The 20,296-nt window shown below is 40.1% G+C and overlaps 1 protein-coding gene across 4 annotated transcripts in view; it reads left to right on the top strand.

The window, feature by feature from the left end:
* Dock4 (dedicator of cytokinesis 4) overlaps positions 1–20,296 on the top strand; it is a 396,469-nt gene that overhangs the window by 316,175 nt on the left and 59,998 nt on the right. For all 4 annotated transcript variants that reach the window (XM_051175069.1, XM_051175070.1, XM_051175068.1 and 1 more), the window contains exons 28-30: positions 8,761–8,836; positions 10,732–10,832; positions 11,201–11,259. In XM_051175069.1, the coding sequence (XP_051031026.1) occupies positions 8,761–8,836; positions 10,732–10,832; positions 11,201–11,259 (236 nt within the window). The remainder of the gene's footprint in view (positions 1–8,760; positions 8,837–10,731; positions 10,833–11,200; positions 11,260–20,296) is intronic.

Here is a 20,296-nt window from a genome sequence, read left to right as displayed (position 1 = left end):
AAGATGCTTTTAGATATCCAAATGGAGATTAAAATGAGGAAGGAATGGAACAAAGGGAAAAATCTGGAACTAGAGCTGTCCCTCTAAGTAGTACAGCCAGGGTTAGGATCTGAGGATGGAAGGAGAACTCCCAGGAAGAAAATGTATGCACTAAAAACAAAACCTTAGGACTGAGGCTGGGTGGGCCATCATTCAGAAGTCAGGCAGTGAGCCAATGCAGAGAAGCCACTGAGGCAAGGTGACAGCCAGGGGCCTGACACCCTGGGAAGAAAACACTTCAAGAAAAGAGTAGCTAGAACTGTGGACCAGCAATTAGCTGTGGAAACTGGCACTGCTGTCAGTACTAGTGACCTTGACAAGTGCTGTCTCCATATGGAGTGGTGGAGATAAAAGTCTGAAGAGGGTGAATTCAAGAGCAGAGCCTGGTGGAGGAATGGAAAACAGTAATTATGGGCAGATCTTTTGAAGAGTTTTGCTATAAGCAGGAACCAAAATAAAAAGAAAAAAAAAGTATTGCTATCTCTGGAAGGAGATATGAGGGTGAGGATTTGTTTTTAAATTCAAAATACTCTAACATGTGGACTGACTAATGGGAATGCCTTGGTAAATACATGAATGTTGATATTAAGGAAAGCAGCCAATTACAGGAACAGTGTTCATGAATCTGAAAGTATATGTGGTACTGGATGCATTATTGCTGGATGTACCAGTCCCAACCTCTCTAGACCTGTTTGCAGCAACCGTACACCTGAAAAGCCACTACAAAAGTGTGCTACTGGTTATTGCATACTGTTTTGTGTGAAGACTTCCCTAAGATGAAGGAAGCTGAGCAACTTGGAGGAGTGCTGACCGAATCCAAGTAGAACACTGGCAGCTTGTCCGCAGCCACAGGAAGAAGGCAGAGTTAGGCGGTGCCCTGGGAAGTTTGGGGAGTCTGCCTAGCATCCACTACCATAACTAGTATTGCTGTTTTTATAAGTGTGGTTATCCTTAAAGTACCGTTGGTGAGTGAGAGGACTAAGACACTGATTTTTACCAAATGTTATTATGCTGTGTGCCCAATTTAAATGTTACTGCAAATATTTATGCAATATCTGCTTGTACACTGCATATCTTGGTGAGTTGTGAGCAGTTGGGAGGGAAACCAGGTACTTGAAGGAAATGGTCTATTAAGGTTTGGGCCAAGTAGGTTAAAATAGAAGTAACCCTAAGACAGATGCTGTCATACCCTGAGGGAAGAGATCAAGGGACCACCTTGCTTCTCTTTGCCTCTCCCACTCTGCGGGCTATATTGGTGAAGGAAGGTCACTCCTTTGCCTGGTTTCTTGATATAGTTGTTTCCCCTCCATCTGGGTCAGCTCTGCTGAATAACCTCAGTCTGATCTACAATTAATACACAGCATAGCCAAACACAGTGATAAGGCTACCGTCATTCATGGAGGCTAGGTCCAGTGCAGATAGGAGGACCAAAGACCCTACTGAACTCTAACTTCTAACCCTGCCTTCTGCCTGTAACGCCAATTCTTCCTGCAAGAGAGGACAGTCATATGAACCAGAATCACCTGTCTCAGCCACAGTACATGTTCACCAGGCCACAGGTGATGGTGAGGGCTGGTATCTGTTTGTCCTTTAGGTGATTCTCATACACACTGAAGTTTCAGAACTCCTAGCTTAGGTTGATTAATTTTAATTCCCCTGATAACTGTTCATGATTTTCATCTTCCCTTAGCATCTTCCTGTTGATTTATGCTGTCCCCAATTAATGCTTCAAGTTAGAGGGAAGTTATATTCCAGGATCATTTTGTAAGTTTTTTTAATGTATAAGCATCAACATTAGCTGTTCATGGTGGTATGCACCTTTAACTTCGGCACTTGGGAGATAGAGATATTCAGATCTCTATGAGTTCAAGACAAGTCATAGTGAATTACAGACCAGCCAGGACTACCTAGTGGTACCCTCAAAAAAGGGGGGGAGGAGGAGAGAAAGAAAAAAATCAGTATTGTTGATAGTCTAGTTACTCTATAGAGTCTACAGGGCATTTCTTTTATTCTGTGTGCGATTACTGGACATGGGCTTATGCTTGAGCAGATCCTAGTCTTGAGCAGATCCTTCATTTTGAAAGAACAAATTCCAGGAGGCAAGTGTTCTATGGCGTGAGAAAGCAAGAAACTAGGGAAGAGAGTTGCTTGAAGAAACCCTTAATTGCAGAATGAGAGGACATCTGGAACACCCACAGCAATAAATTGGTTTCCCTGTGCCCCAGTTACTCTTTCTTGATTAGATTTCATCGTTCTATGCCCATGGAGATTGTCACTGTCAGAGCAATCCTTGTGCCCACATAGTCTGTGGCAGAGTAGGTAACCTGGCCATTTCAGTAGCAAATTGCACACTTTTCTCAAGTATTGAGGTTAGAGCATTTGAGATCAGAAATAGTCCCATGTTCTGAAACTGAAGGAAAGAATGAAGCCAGAGGAGCCATGTGGCTTTAAATAACAGGGAACAAGTGAAGAAATTCCTCCAACTCCAAGTATCCAACACAATAGAACAATGAAATATGAATTCCTATAGCTGGCTTGGGGACATTGTGCTGAGAATCTGTGGCTCAATGGTGAGTTCAAGTCTCATGTATGGGAAGCATAAATGGCAAGCATATGAAGTAGTCTTTCTAGTAGCCTTCTAGCCTAAAGAAGTCCTGCTTTGAGTTTCTACTCTCCATCATATTAAAGACACTAAACAGATCCGTATGCCATATTAGATACCTTCATTGAGGGAAAAAAATTCTACTTGTCAACATTTAAGCTTATTTGGGAATCCTTACAAGGGTGCCAATACATTCAAATTGTGTTATTGGTGACCATAAACTCATAGGGAGTGGCATTATTCAGAGTAGTGGCTTTGTCGGAGTATATGTGGCCTTGTTGGATATATTGTGTCACCGTGGGAGTGGGCTTTGAGGTCTCTTTTGCTCTTTGCTCAAGCTTTGCTCAGTAAGGCATTCAGACCAGTTCCTGTTGCCTGAAAATCAAAATGCAGGACTATCAGCTCTGTCTCCAGCACCATATCTGGAGATACCATGTCACCATGTCAAACCATGATGATAATAAACTAAACCTCTGAACATGTAAGCCACCGAATTAAGTTATGAGTGTTGCCACAGTCATAGTGTCTCTTCACAGCAATTAAAACTAAGAAAGTAGCCTATTGTTTTTAACTCAGTAAAAACTGCATAAATACTAAATTGGGCAGTTAAGAATCGAGACCCTGTGAGCGTGTAGTTGATCATATCTTGATCCTTATTTCATAGTTCTAATATGCTAGTGTAACATTTTCTCAGCCTTTAGAATTGTCCCAACTCACTGAAAAGCCTGCATCCTGTGCCTCTGTAACAGGAGAGCAGGCGGGTCAGATAAGGCGCCAAGGTCATCAGTCTAGCAACAAGACTACATGCTGCATTACAGACTCTAAGACTGTTGAAATACCAGCCAGGAGCCTGTAGTAGCAGAACTTGTTGGGATGCTTTTCTGACTCTGGATTCTCTGGAGCATCAGTTCTCAACCTGTGGGTTACAACCCCTTCTGTAGTTGCATATCAGATACCTGCATCTCATATACTTACATTATGATTAATAAGAGGAGCAATATGAAGAAGTGATGAAGTAATTTTGTGGTTGGGGGTTACCAAAACAGGAAGAACTGTATTAAAGGGTCACAGAATTAGGAAGGTTGAAAACCACTGCCATGGAACCTTGCTCTTCAAAGGATGTTATACAGACAAGAGCATCACCATCACTTGGAGCTCGTTAGAAATACAGACTTCCAAGAACTACACCAGGCTGCCTGACTCATTGTCTGAATGTTAATTAGGTTAGCTGGTGCACTCTGAAGTATGAGAAGCATGATGCTGGTCTAGAACGGTGGTTCTCTACTCCAGGTGCACCAAAAATACCCTGAAAGCTCTGCAAAACCAGGTGTCCTCTATACATTATAATCTCCAGAGTGAAGCCCCAGCTGTCTGTGATTTTAACATGCCAATGGTTGTAGTGCCAAGACCACAGAGGTTCCATATTAATTATCAGTGCATGCAGCAGAAGCCACCATGAAGATTATGTATTTATGACTTAGTGTCATAGTTAAGGTTATATTGTTGTGAAGAGACACCATGACCATTGCACCTCTTGTAAAGGAAAACATTTAATTGAGGGGGGTTGTTTATAGTTCCAGAGGTTCAGTCCATTATCATCATGGCAGAGAGGATAGCAGTGTGCAGGCAGACGTAGGGCTGGGCCTGAGAGTCCTACATCTTTTGCAGCAACAGGAAGTCGACTAACACACTGGGTGGTATCCTGAGCATGGGAAAACTCAAATCCCACCTCCATAGTGACATACTTCCTCCAACATGGCCACACCTCCTAACAGTACCACTCCCTATGAGATTATGGGGACCAATTACAATCAAACTATCAGATTCTGCTCCCTGACCCCCATAAGGTTGTAACAATAACAATATCATAATGTAAAATTCATTTAGTCCAACTTCAAAAGTCCCCATAGTCTATCAAAGTCTCTTCTGAGATTCATGCAATCCATTAATCAAAATCAAAACATAGACCACATACTTCCAATGTATAATGGAACAGGATGTACATTACCATTCCAAAATGTAGGGAAAGAAGCATAGCGAGGAAATATTGGACTAAAGCAAGACCAAAAGCCACCTTGGCAAACTTTAAACTCTGCATGGAAACACTTTTCAGATCTTTAACGCCTTTCAGCTTTGTTGACTACAACACACTGATTTTTTGCTCTTGAGCTACTTCCACTCCCTGTTAGCAGCTCTCCTCAGTAGGTATCTCATGGCTCTGGCATCTTCAACACCTTGGGTTCTCCAAGCCAATCCAGGCTTCAACTTCACATCTTCATGCAATGGCCTCTCTACTGGCCCTTCATTCAGAGACACCCTGACATGTGCCTGGTCTCAGAGGCTATCCTTAGGCATAAAGACAAACTCTATATCCTCTTTCTTCTGTCCTTAACTCTAAAGCCAGTACCACATGGCCGAAGCTGCCAAGTTCTACTGCTTAATGGGGCTGGATCATGGCCCCCTTGTTTAATTTTATTTTCACCAGCTTTCTGTTTCCCTTTACTGCCTAATCTTGGCTATCCTTGAACTTGATTTTTAGACCAGGCTGGACTCAACTCAGAGATCTGCCAGCCCCTGCCTTCCCAGTGCTGGGATTAAAGGTATGCACAACCACACTTAGCTCAAGGAGCTTTTCTTAAATTCCTTTCCACAAACTGGAAATTTAGCTGGGTGATATCTGCCTGTGTCTGAAGTGCCGGGATTAAAGGCATACACAACCATCTTTTCTCAAGTTGGAAATTTAGCTAGGTGGGATCTTGCCCTGAGGTCACCACTCCTTTATTCCGTTTCTTAATCCATTTGCTCCATGAACACAGGCTTTAGCTTCATTCCACTTGCTGGTGCTCATTTTCTCCTCAAAATTTACTTTTTGTAATTTACCCTGCTCAGCTTGCTCCTTTCCATTATGAATCCTCATTATATTCACCACTAATATCCACAGAAAACAGTCTATACTGGGGTTTCTTAAAATTTCTTCTGCCAACAGAATTAAAACAAAACTCTTCAGACAAATGCAAAATGCAGTCATTTTCTTTACCATAATATCACAAGAGTGATCTCTAGGCACATACTAAAATTCTTCTCCTCTGAAACCTCTTGACTGAGGCCCCATCAATCCAAACAACTCTTGGAACCTCTGTCCTCCATGCTCCGACTAGTATGGCCCATTAAGCAGGGCTTAAAGCATTCCACTGCTTTCATAACCCCAAGTACCAAAGTCTAAATTCCCCCAAACAAACATATAGTCAGGCCCATCACAATTCCCTTACTCCCTGGTACCAACTTCTGTCTTTGTTACAGATTTTATTGCTGTGAAGAGACACCATGACCATGGCATCTCTTATAAAGGAAAACATTTAATTGAGGTGGCTCACATACAGTTTCAGAGGTTCGGTCCATTCTCATCATGGCTGGGAGCAAAGCAGCATGCAGACAGATCTGGTGCTGGAGTTGAGAGTCTACTACATCTTGCAAGCAATAGAAAGTCACTAACACACTGGGTAATATCCTGAGCAAAGAAAACCTCAAAGCCTGCCCCCACAGTGACACACTTCCTCCAACAAGGCCAGACTCATTCCAACAAAGCCTCACCTCCTAATAATGTCACTCCCTATGATATTATGGGTGCCGAATACATTCAAACTGCCATACCTACCAGGTAAACAATTCTGTAATTGTTCTAATCTATGGAATTGCTCTTCTCAACTGGAAATTTGAGTTAGTGAGCCTCTTTCTATGGCTGTAGGCCCAACTTTAAAAATATCAAATATGTTAAACTTCATTAATAGTATAGGTTCTTGCTCTCAAGTAATAATCCAAGCTAGACTCAAGGGCCAGAAGGTGGATTTCTGTGCAATGTGCAGGGGTAGCAGGACCGTCAAGCATATATATTCATATATGTCTCCATGACAGAAGAAGACACCAGATCCATGTGGTTGCTGTGGAACTGAACTCAGGACCTATGGAAGAGTAGCCAGTGTTCTTAACCCCTGAGCCATCTCTCCAGCCTCTGTGCTTATCTTTTAAGAAGAAAAAGTTTCAGGCAGGGAGATGACTTGTTGAATAATAGTACCTGCTACACTAGCATATGACCTGAGGTCAGATTTCTAACTCAGCATAAAAGATGTGGATGGATATGTAGCCCTGTGACCCTATTGCTGGATGTGGACAAAACAAAGACAAAATTATGCTTGAAACTTGCTAGCCAGTAACCTAGATAAAAATCAGCAATCTTTAGATTCGGGGAAGGACTGTTTCTCAGTGGAATAAAGATGAAAGTGATAGATAAAAACAGCTGACATCTGACTCTGGCCCATGCACACGCACACAGACAGATGTATACACACACCTACTCTGACCCCTGAACACACAGAGATGGATGATTGCACACAGAGAGTATACATTTTATTTATTTTGGCTGGCTGGATTTTTGGAGTTCACTTGTTTGCCCATGTGAAATGAATGAATGAATGAATGAATGAATGAATGAATGAATAATGAATGAACCAACCTAGCCCTTGTGAATGCTAAGCACACCTTCTGTCACCAAGCTGCATTTCTGGGCCTCCAAAACTTCCCTCAATACCGCTAGAATCCCAGTGATCCACACAATAGGTGGAGTCACATCTTCACCCGGTAGCATTTCCTCTTCTGAGAATAAAGATTTGCATTCATGGGTTAAATTTTGGGGGAATCTCAATGGTTTCTTCATTTGTCATCATTGCTTTTGGGGAGGATCTGTGCAAGCAACCACTCCATACCATCCTCTGAGGTACTTCCTCTCTAGTGTAGAATTGGTTTATGTCTGCCATGGGGGACTAGGGAAAACAACAGCAATTCTGTCTTACAGGTTTATCTTATACGTAACTTTGGTAACAAACTTTTTGAAAGGTACTGTGACTTGTGCAAAAATGTGTGTAGATGTGTGTAAACAGGGCTCCTTGGGTGCTCGTGAAATGGTGGCTTGCTTTTCTTTACCTTGAATGTCCACATTCAACCATCCACCCCTTGGCCTTGTTAATGTTTCCGTGTGAGGCAAGAAAGATGCATAGTGAATCTTCCGGTAAGAGCAGTAATGAGCCATTATATACTTCAGAGACCATAAATATTATTCTAGTTAATAAGAATAACTATTCTTCGGATCTTTTCCAGCAGTATAACCACCGAGTGAAGTTGGTGGGGTATTTTATCTTACTTTGCCCTTTATCTCTTCAGTTTTGACACTCATGATGAGAGCTGGGGCCTCATCACATCCTAATGCAATATCACATATTCATCTAAGAAAAGACCAAGCAGCTTAAGAAATTACCCATTTGTACCCCAGTGCTTACTTTATAACAGTTAAAGTGGTGGCTCGTCTCAACATTAAAACACCTTCAAATTTGAATATATATGCTCCTCTCTATCAAAATGAGTAGATTTGGAATGAACTATAGAACTCTGTTTAGAACTAGGCAAGAGTACTCAGTAAATCCTTCCTTCTTAATGTCCCCAGCAAGATAAATACAGCTGTATTTAGGTGTGGCACACTTAGCTAAGAACATGGCTATAGCCTCATGTTCTACCTGATAGAAATGCCTCTTCCCTGGAGTGTCTGTGACCCTCTGCTCTACAGGGGTTATTGACGCTTTGGCAGGAATTGTCTCCTTAGTTATTCTGGCCTCCTATGTGACTGTGCCTTCTGTAGTCCTTCCAGACCCTCTAGCATCTTACATCAGGGAAGAACAGAGAGAAGGCAGCTAATAAAGGGACAGTACATTCTGTCTGAGTTACATCTTTAGGCTCTCTGTCATTCATAATAATCAAATACAGAATGTTATGTTTACATTAAGTAAATTTGCTGTTTGAAATTCAATTTTAAAGTGTCATAAAACATCAGTATAGGAGTATACTTATGTCTGAATTATTTGAGTTTGTAAATCTTCCTGTGTATTATTTTATGAAGAAACTGAATAATAGGTTTTATTTTTTTTTCTGTGTTTTAGTTTATTTTCTTTTTGAATCTACTTTCTTACTGGAGGACATTTTCATTTAGATGTGTTTTATTCTTATCTACTAACTGATTTTCACTAAGGTGAATTTTCAGCTCAACATGTTCTTTTTTTTTTTTTAATCACTAGTGTTATCATTACCACGGTTCTGTACCTCTCAGATGCACTCCGAAAGAACTTCTTAAATGAGAACTTTGATTATAAGGTCAGTATCGAGTTCATGCCTCCCGGGCTTAGGCTGTAAGATGTGCACTGTGTTTTTAGAGAGGTACTTCATTTGTGTTCAGGAGAACATTAGTTTCAACTGTGTGTAATGTTAGAGTGCTTTCTAGTATATTTGCAAACATGTTAGACTTGCTATAATGCATATCAACCTGATTGTAATCATTGTGCTTAGAAGATTGCCTATACCTATTACCATAAATTCTAATTATTGCTATTTTTGTGTGGTTCCAGTATAGAACACAAAGGATCTAATACAGGTTTTTAAGTCATTTTAAAATCTTATTTTAGAGTTTTAGATTTTTATTTTTTAGAGTTTATAAAGAAACAAATGACAAAATTAACATTTCCCTAGCTTTGAATTTTTGGAATCAATTCATGAAAACTATGAAACCTTAGTATGATTTTTTCAGACAGGGCTCTTGATCCCTCAGTAATATGACTGGTGATATTCCTGCATGTCCACCTATTATAGATTACCTCCCCACATACCTTTAAAAAAAAATAGCAAATGACAGTGTGTAGACTAAAATGCCTGCTGTCGCTTCCTTTCTTAACATAGGTTCTGTTTAATTACCTTTGTTTCCTTTTCTTAAATAACATGTTACCATTAAACATTTAGTAAGAAGTATTTGACAACTAGAAAATACAAAAAGCACAAATGCAATAAAAATTTGAATTACTCTTATCTGCCATCCATGAAGTAAACCTGGGTTTGGTCAAACAAACAAAAAAACAAAAGATCTAAAGAACAGTAGAAGCTTGACTATGAAAAGTCAATATATTATATGCATGACACAGGTTAACATGTCATCGTAGCTTTGCAAACACCTTTGTCTTTCCCATTCTTATTCACTATTTGGGAAAAAAAAAAAAAAAAAACTACATCTTCAGCCATCTGATTCTTGGTATTTATTTTCTTTCACCTCTTTCTCCTTGTAAATTTTCCTTTAAATGCACATTCTTGCAAAGTTATAATTGCCATGTGCCTACATTCCCTCACATAAATATTAGTGGAGGGAGCTAGAGAGATAACAATAATTAAGAGTGCTTGCTGCTCTTAACCAAGTTCAATTCCCAGCACCTATGTCAGGTAGCCTTTAACTACAGTGCCATGGTTATCCAACACTCCTTTAAAACTGTTTTTAATGGATTTTTATTTCTGTTTGGGTGTTTCTATTACTTCCCTGTTTTATTTGTGAGAGCTGTATACATATGACAGATATCCTTTGTCCTATTTCTTATAGTTAGCTTTCATTTGACATGACATCACTGGAGATATAGTTTCATTCCATATGTCCTACATGGTTTTTGCTGTGTATTTCTGGAAATTTTATTCTAATGTCTTTCTGATTCTTTATTTGGCATAAGAAAATTTATGATTCAAAATTTGTCTGGGTAGGGAATTTTAAAATACAATGTGAATTTAAAGCAATTAGCATTTCCAGAGATACAGATGCAGTTTTTTTTTAAAGTTTTACATCAAAAGAAACTCCAAAAAATTAATCCACACTGGAATAAAGCTATGTGGGGATGCTCAGAGTTATCTGCAAAACAAAGCATCTGTCCTTTAGCTACACCACAGAGCTTGTTCCTTCAGGGTTCCAACTTTAAGAAATATCTAAAGAAGGAGTATTTCTTTAATGTTACTACTTCATTGTAAAAAATGTCAATTGTGTATTATGTAACAGCAGCAACTGTGTCATAATGACTCCACACAAACACCATGCATTCATAGCTAGCTGGGCTGGAACAGAGTCTACTCCGGCTTCACTCCCATCCCTTTCCTGCTTCTGAAGCAAATGTCAGATATTGCAGCAACTCATATGTGATACTTCTCTAGCACAATAATATTTAAATCTCATGTTCTTCTTTTAGATCTGGGACTCCTACTTTTACCTTGCTGTCATTTTTATAAACCAGTTATGTCTGCAACTGGAGATGTTTTCACCTTCCAAAAAGAAGAAGGTGATAGAAAAGTAAGTACCAGTGAGGGAAGTGTGGCCTTTTAAAGATGGTTAGTTCCAATCACTCATGGATCAGAATGCCCATTTCTAGAAATGATAAGTAGTGAAGGAATCTTCAAAGCAGGGTTTTCAGAAAAATTCAGTATTTTTGAATTTGTTAATACTTTTTCTTGGGGTTTTTCAGGATTTGAAATTTTAAAAACCAAAAGCTATGATTTTATGTGGGTATTTCATTTAGGGTCACCAAGATATAATCACCAGATGTCTATAATTCAAATGTCTTGCCCTTAATTCAGAAGGATACACTGAATACTAAAGAAACACAAGACTTTGCTCTGGAAATGACATCAGTTTTATTTTTTTTTTCTTTTCAATTTCAGGTATGGTGATATGCGGGTCACCATGGGCTGTGAAATTTTTAGCATGTGGCAAAACCTAGGTAAGTGATGGAAGCCCCCTCCATGGTACCACTTATCTCCTGAGTTCTCCATATACATAGAGAGTGATTCTGCCATGACAGCATGGGAAAGCAAATATGTAAATCAGTCAAGAGATTTTCAGTACTTGTGGGTGAAATTCCCTCTCACACACAAAATGCTGTCTCCAGAAACTGACACTGTGTCACTGAGCAAGGCTAATTCTTTACATTGGTGTCCAGTTGAAAAGCATCCCCAAACCTTGTATCTTTCCTTATCAATGATAAGTTCCGAGTTCTGCTATCACAGTGTTAATTAATGATAAGTTCTGAGTTCTGGCATCACAATCTTGAATCCTTTGAACATTCTCTAGCGATGAACTAACCCTTCAGAACTTGGAACTATAACAACACAAAGCTTTTTAGATCTCTGAAAGAAAACTATGACTCATCATAAATTGGGATTAAACTTTGTGAAAGGCTGCTCTAAGCATCATCATCTAAAACTCCTTTGTTGCATTGGCCTGCATCATAAGGAATCTCACTAAGGCCTGTAAAAAAGCATGTGCAGTTGCTAAGAGATCCAATTGTTTTCATGTTCCATGGGGTCGAAAGCATATTATCCCAACAAATTGATGACATAGATCTGCCTGCACAAATGAATAGTATTTAGGGAATAAACTGTTCTAAATTTCATTGGCATAGGAACTCTTTCCAGAGATTTATAACATTTAATTTGGCATATTACTTTTATAAGTTTTTTGTGTCATTAACTGTTACTGCATTTAAATCCCTTGCAATTTATTCAAGTGATTGACATTTGACTCTGTAATGATCTGAGAGTTCCTTTTTTTTTGGCCTCATTGAAGCACAACTTAGAAATAGCAGGATTTATTTATTTATTTTTTTGTTCCAGAATGATTTCTGCCCAGAATTCATACATCCCTCGAATGTGCACCACAATTTGGAGAGCTTTGTTATTCATAAGCGCTTGCTGGTGGTGTCAGAAAAATAAAATGAGTTAGCATTTGAAAAATAAGATCCAATGATGAAAGGCCAGCTAGAATAAATCATGATCTGTCTATAGTTCCAGCTAAAAAACAGCATGAAATGTCAGCTGGAGAGTCATCATCTTAATGTCCATGCTAGGCTGAGTCGGTCTTGTTTTCTCTAAAGCCCTTCTGTTAAGTCTTGTGGCATCCTGGCTGAACGTGACATTAACTTATCATAGTATTTCCGACTGAGTGCTGTAATGATATGCTTTCCCAAGCATGGTGGCTGGTGGGGTGCTTCGCAGAGCCTATTTGGAAATCACATCAGATGTGGTTGGGTTACTAGAGTAGTGGGCACCATGGTTGTCTCTGAACATTACTCTGTATGTGACTTCACCCATGCCGGGACAGCCATCCATTTAGGCTCTGGTGTCTTAGTCTACTTAATAAACTAGGTGTATTTCATAAGCTGCTTTATTTTAATCTTTATGACAAAGCAGAATAGTTCCCCCTCTCCCAGGTAGACGTTGAATTACTTCTGTTTTCTTCAGAAATTGAGAAATCTTTGGACATACATCCCATAATGGCATTCATTAGAACAGTGGGATTGAAAGTGGAATTCCAAGTAGTGTTCACCTCAGCCAAAACCTTGTGAGAAATGCAAATTCTTTGTCTTCCCTATAGACCCTGAAATTTCTGGGCCGGAGAATAGCAAGCTGATTTTTTCAGATGCGTCTTAAGAACTTGACTAAAGACAGAAAAACGCTACTTTAAGCAGAATGGTCTCCCCATTTTGCTGTCCCAGCCCTGAAGAAGACTATCTCTAGCATAATCTAGGTCTGGTAGGAAACAGTCATTATTTTCAACACACAAATCCCCATCATGCTATATGTGGCTCAAGTATGGAATTGAAAGCTTCACATCATTCATTCTTTTCTGTATTATTTTCCTGCAGGGAAGTCTTGACTTTTTACCAAAACATTGCATGAATTTTAAAGATATGTCCACTCTGTTGTGAGACGAGGGGAATTTGATTTCAGGGGCACCTGTAACTTTATCATCAGGTTACTTTAACATAAACCCAATATTGCAGATCCAGTCATTATATTCTTAGTTATATGTATGAGCAATGTTTCACCTTTAGAAGAGTTTAGGTTTCACATCTAGCAAATACTGAGCAGAAATTACTAACAGGAGAACACATGTTTTAGCACTCATTTCAGAAGCTGCCCACCAGCACTGGCTGGCTTCACTATTTCAGAACTAAGGTGAGAGAGAACATCATACTGAAAGGGTATGGTATAGAAAAGCTACTCACTTCATGGAAGCCAAGAAGCAGATAAGGGGGTATGCCCGTGCTAGCAAACCCTTCTCCCTGCAACTGTCTTCATCGCACAACAATGGGGATTTGTATATTGAGCTAGATTGTGCTAGAGATAGCCTTCTGGAACAGGACAGCAAAGGAGGGAGACCAACCTAATTAACACAGGGATGATCTTGATCTAAGGGATGATGCTGCTCACTCCCACGACAGTTTTTCACTGTTGTCGCCAGAAAAAGATGTTCCCTGAGGTGTGCTTTATCAATCATGTCTTAGGCATCCCTCAGTTTAATCCAGTTAACAACCAAGATTAATCACCACTTTGTTATTTTGGTTTTGGTTTTGGCTCTGCTTGGTGTGAGTGTGTGGGTGTGTTTAGGGAAGTCTCACTCTACAACTCAGGCTGCCCTGGGATCACAATTGTCCCACCTCAGCTGCCTGAGTGTTTTGATTATAGGTAAGTGCCACCAGGTCCTGCTTCCCAGTGCAGGGCAGACAGACAAGTAGATATTCAGTTCTGTGTTTATAAAATACTATTTATAGTATTAAGTGTGTTTTTAATGACATTTACATAGAGAAAGTTGAAGCTTTTTCTTGGTTAACTATATAGATTAGATATGTGGGCACTTTAGTGTATATTAAGGCTACAATGAATTCAAATTTCGTTTCCTTTAGCCTGTCTATCTTGGAGTGTATGAGCAAGCAGGGACATAAAGTGGTCACTTTCACCTTACTTAGAGCAACTAAGTGGCTCTGCCTATTTTTGCTTCAGATCCAGAAATGGGGGAGTCTGACTGGGAACAAGAGAACAAAACTAGGCTTTGTTATCTGTGGACCCAGCAAGCAAACAAGGCACAGAAAACAGTGGTTCCCCCCAAAGCAGTATCAGGCTCTACCATTGGAACTTTGAGTTCGGGCTGCTGCCTCTGGTACTTGTGACCCATTCAATGCAGTGTCCTTATGACTTATTTAAGATCTAATATGCATTTGTAGGCATTTGTAATTCTGGTAAAATACTCATAAAATTTGCAGCCTTAACTATTTCTCAGTGTTGAATAATATTAAGTATGTTCACATTGCCAGTCAACCTTTACCTCCACTGTCTTGGAAAACTGAGGGAGGGGAGGTCACAGGGGAAGAAAGAGGAAGGGAAGAAAGTGGCATTGGGTGGGGAGGCAACAGAAACAAATATTTTGTTTGGAAAATACATTAATCAAACTAACTCTTTGTAGGCTAATAAAAAACATGACCACTAAGCAAAAACTTCCATCACTCCCTCAAACTCTGGTGTTACCTGAGTTTCCTGCAGTCTCTATATCACACATGTGTGAGATAGTTTAGCCATTGTCTTCCTGCCCCTGACTTGCTGCTTTTAGCAGAATGACCTTGAGTGTCACATGCAGCAGTCAGAGCTTCTTTCCCTCTGGAGGATCAGTGATGTTCCACTGTTGGAGGTATGCGACATTGTCCTTCTCCGGGCCTTTGTCTGTAGATAGGTAGACTGATCCCACCTTGAGCTATTTCTTAGTTATATTCTGTGAACATGGCATCCAGAGGCCTCTTGAGGGCCTGCTTTTTCGTTTTCTTATGAGTAGATCTCAGAAGTGAAATTGCCAGATCTTGTCCTAATGGTATTTTTCACTGTTTGAGGAACTGATAGGCTGTTTACATAGTTTTGTCCTGCTTCATATCACCATCAACAGAGCACAAGGGTTCCAATTCCTACCACCATATGTGGTGGCATCTCATTGTGGTTTTGATAACTTATTTTTGAAGAACAAGGACCAACTGATGATAAGTGAACACCTATTCTTAAATGTGCTATTCCTCAATATTTTTGTTTCCTATATTAAAGAAATAAAATATTATTCCGTCAACAGAGGGGGAAGTTATAAATTTTATTCACTTACATGTACCCTTGGAAAAGTATGATGGTCTGTGAGAAGGTTAACCTTGCCAGCTGGCTGCACGTGTGGCCTTCATTTTTCTGCAAAGTTTTCACTTTCTGTTTTTAGATGACTTCACATTCTTCCTAAAAAATAGTGTGCTCTGTGTTCCACATTTGCAAACAAAACATCTAGTCATCACTGTAGACCAATCAGTACTTATCTAGCAGGCTCCCTGTACATAAGTATGTAGCCCAAGTATCAAGTACCCCAGATACCTCAAAATAAGACCATGTAGCCGACAGCGAGGTATAAGGATATATACAAACCCTCCAGTTTTCGAGGATCATTGAAGTGAAGCAAAGTCATTGCTGCTATGCATGGCTTCAATTTTGCTTTGCTGATTCAGCAGGGATTGGGTTTTTTTCAATGTCTGGGGACATGTTTGCACATGCTCTGTACTGCCAAAGTGTGTTTTCAGCAATAAGGCTACCCTGAAGCCCTCCTGTATAATCAAAACCCAAGTGTGGCTCCTTTCTGACTTCCCCGCTGTCTGAAGAAAGATACAGCTATAGAATGTAGTCTGTGGGCCTTGCTTGAATTATAGCCAAAATGAAAGCTATAAATGGCATGCTTCAGGACCTCAGGGAAGTTTGAATGTTGGTTGTTTTTTTAATGAACTTAAGAAAGTAGTGTTTGCATGTGTTACCATGATAAAAGTATTGTGGCTCTACATTGATAAAGTGTCATGTCCACTAATGATGCTGTTTTCTTGGTACAGTAGTAGAACAATTATCTCAGGCTTGCTTTAAAATTCTCTAGAGAAAAAAAGTTATGCAGGACCTTAGAAAACAAGTTAATGAAAATTCCAATTGTGATGGGAGTAAAGCAATGTTCTTGTGAGGTTGATAGATGCCAGATGGTGTTCATGTGAGGTTTGATGGAAGCTGGACAGTGCTTATATGAGGTTTGACTTAATTGACTCTGTCTTGTGAGTACATTGAATTTTTTTTTAAAAAAGAAGAAAGTTAGGTTATAAAATACCCATAAATAGTAGATATATTTCTAAAGGAGATTCAAATAATGCCCAATCAAATAGTGATAAGTAAGTATACACGAGGGGTACTCTCCACTGTAGAGGTCAATGAATGGCAGGCTCACAGAAGATTAAAAATGAAGTTTGCAGAATGTCCAAGGGTAAGGTAACTCAATACCTATCCAATATCCAAACTGAATAGATGAGAGACATAAAGACAAGGAAACTATACAAATAGGCATGTGTTCAAAGATATGGTTTTAGCTCAATTGGCACAGTGTTTATTTAATATCTATAGGTCCTGTATTTAATTCCTAGCAATACAACAAAATAAATTAACAAATAAATACATTTTTGTATAACATGGAGAAGAAAACAAAAAACAACGAAGTTGACACCACAGTGCCTCTCAATCTCCTTCATGAGAGACCTATATGAGCAGGCTGAAATTTGAGCTTATGTGTATTCCCTCTCTGGCTTACTCCTCTCCCCACACACACCCAGAAGCTATGCATTGATTTGGTGTCTACATAGTGAAGGTAGCCCAGGGCTTTATCAGAATCGCTTAGACAGTAAGATGGCTTTTATGTGATGGCTTCGAGTAGCTGGACCTTGTGCCCTGTAGCCCAGTCCTGGGGCAGAATCTTGGTCAGGCATCACACATGAAACCTCATGGCTCTCCAGCCTCCCCCTGTTGTGCACACATGGGAGTCTCCTCCATTTTCTCTTTTATCAGGACAGTTTGAGTAAACAGTGAATTTTGACTTTTACAAATGACAGTAAGAATGCTTGAGTCAGATTCTGCTTTCTGCCTTGACAGAAATAACCAAGAAAAATAATTGCAAACTCTAGCTGCTAGTTATCTGCCTGGAATGTGCATCTCAGAAGAGTAGAGAAGAAAAATAAAAAACAGTACAGGCATTTCTGTCTAAGATTCCTGTTTTGGAGGGAAATATACAAATTTACAGCAATAGGGAAGTTTCTCTTGAGATATTCTTGCTGTATTGAGGGAAACAGAACAATCTTTAGGGGAAGACAATGGATTGTGTGGGTCAGAAATACAAGTAAGAATATAAGAAGTTACAAGTCTCTTCCTTATGCATTATGGGTATGGTTAAGATTTAAAGATACCATGGGAGATGGCTCAGCAGATAAAGGCACCTGCCACTAAGCCTGAGAGCCTGAGTCTGATGACCTGGAATAAAATGGTGGAAGTGAGAACAGTCTCTTGAGAGTTGTCCTTTGACCTCCATGTGTGGTGTGGCACATACACATCAACTAATTAATTTAACAACAAAATAAAGATGGTGGAAAATAGATACTATTGATGAAATCTCAGTGAGACAAGATGGGACTGTGTTGTGACTTTAGTGATATAAAAAGGGTCTTTCATAAAAATAGGGGCCTAAGGATTGTATCAGGACTGGGTTTCTATTCTCAAAGCCCTTTTAAAAAGTACTTCATCAATTTTTGTTTTAGATTTATTCATTGCATTTTTGTGTATGTGTGTTTTGCCTGTGTGTATGTGTATCACATGTGCCATGCTCTGGGGTTCAGAAGAAGGCATCAGATACCCAGGAGCTGGAGTTATGGATGCTGTGAGCCACTGCGTATGTACTGGGAATGGAGCACACACTGCTGTAACATTTCTCCAGCCCCGGGTTAAGCCCTTTAATTCACATTGAAACCAAACTCAAGGCAGAATCAACATGACCCCCAGTTATGATGAGGGGTCAACTCTCTGCCCATGTGAGATCTATGTGGGGCTCCTGATCCCTAAGAAAGGACCTAGCAAATACCCTAGGATTCTTCGTGTTGACAGTAAAGATCACGAGGATCTCAGTCCTGTGGAGCCCTCCAGACACATGAAAGGGTAAGACATCTAGCTATAGTTGAGGCAGGTATTAGAGAAGCCTCAAAATACATTATTACTACTGTTAGAAAAGTTTATGATATGAAGCCTTCTAAGGATCCCCAAGATAGTAGATAGTTCAAAGCAGTGGCCTCTATCTAGAAAACCACCCAAGTAAGTGGAAATCCTGACACAATTCAAGATGTTACTGCCTTCTTGTCTCCTGTTGTGATTCTGGTCTCTAGTGGGCAGGCAAGATACTGCTCATGAGGTATTTGAGGGAACAAACATTCACACTCTATCTGGTGCATCAGAAATCTACACATTGTGTTTGACGAAGTAAAGCCCAAACTCCAAGATTAATCTTGTATTTATGCATGACCTCTTGTATAGCTGGAGGCCTGCTGGTAGACCTGGCTTTAGGCATGGGTTTTTAGAGAAAAAATCCAGGCTCACTATGTCTTAGCTGTCCTTCACTTCACTCTAAATGCTAACCTTAGTCTCAGAAGGACTGGCTCCATTCAGTAGTACGATGGCTTCTGAAGAAATCATATTTGCTTCTTAAAGACCCTTCTAGAAAAATCTTTAAATGGGTACATATTGGCCTCATAGATAAAGCTGGTATTAGACAAGACAAACATTATACTTGCTTGTCCCAAAGACAGAATAGGAGGTTGTTATACCTAACTGTGTAGAATGAGTGATGAAGGACTCTTCCAGAAGATGAGAGGCTGGCCAGAGAACAAGCATGTGTGAGTAATCTCTCAGTGAAAAGAAAAACTGTTGTTTGTTCCTCTCTGCAAAATCTTTGAGGTTAGTGAATCTTCTTTGGTTTTGCCTTGCCCTTGGGCAATAGCAAGAGGATAAGCTGGCAATCCTTGCCTCCTCAACTTTTTTCTTTCTACCCTTTGAGTCTTATCTGGGCTTTCCTTCATGTTACTCTTCTGCCAAGCCAAAACGCCTGCATTGGCTCCACCCATAGAACAGCTATTTCAAGCTAGAGCCAGCCTAATGTGTGGGTCCAAATGCTAGCCACCCTAATCACTAGTTAAGTGGTCTGGGGTAAGTTGTTTAAGGTCCGAAGATTGCTGTTTCCTTTCTGGAGGTGGCAGTTCCTACTGCCTAGAGGTGTACTGGCAAATTAATGGAATTATGCATGGAAAGCAGCCAGTGTCCGCTTGCCACTGAGCAGGCACTCCAAGTGTTGGCTGACATTACTGGTGAGTCACCGCATTCAGTACACTTGTCCCTCTCTACTTCCAAAGCCTTCTCTTCTCTAGCAGTTCACATAACCCACCATCACTTTAGCTGGTGCCTCCTCTTGACCATGCTCCTGTATTCAGGATCGCCCCTCCACCCCTGCTGTTTCTTTCTCAAAAGACACTAGGTGACATCAATCCCTGTTTATCAATCACAATTCTGCAAGGTTCCCAAGCCTTAAATCTGACTTTTGGGAGTAATGAGATATTATGCACATGAAAATGTCTGAGAGGGGCTTCAAGCAGAAGTCATTACCCTTCCTCTATCTGAAACTAGTTTCTGCTCCTGGTCCAAGTTGGTTTCAGTTAGTAGTCGAACTTGCTCTCACTCATGCTTTACATTTAGGCCAGGAGAATCAAATCTGGCCTCCCGTCCCTATTATCAGAGCTGGTGCTTTGAAACCAAAGTCTACTAAAACCTAACTATCATCGATTTTCCCAATAGAACACATCTTCCCTATGACCCCAGAAGTGTTGTTTCTGCAAAATAAAGTAACAATAAGCATATACCCACACAACTGGAGTCACACTCCCTTTCCCATCCAACATGGTACATAGCCAGGCCACTATTGCTGATTTCTCCCTGAACTCTGCCACATTTCCAGATATGGCATACTGCCCATGCTGTTTCCAGGAGTACCTTCTGTTCATATATTAGGCCCAGCTGCTGCTTGTTCCCCAGTTCAGTGAAACACCTGTCTGAACTAGGCTTTCT

This window comes from Phodopus roborovskii, unplaced genomic scaffold (genome assembly GCF_943737965.1).
Source record: "Phodopus roborovskii unplaced genomic scaffold, PHOROB, whole genome shotgun sequence".
Taxonomy (NCBI): domain Eukaryota; kingdom Metazoa; phylum Chordata; class Mammalia; order Rodentia; family Cricetidae; genus Phodopus; species Phodopus roborovskii.
The sequence above is the reverse complement of the archived record's forward strand: the minus strand, read 5'-3'. Positions and strand labels throughout refer to the sequence as shown.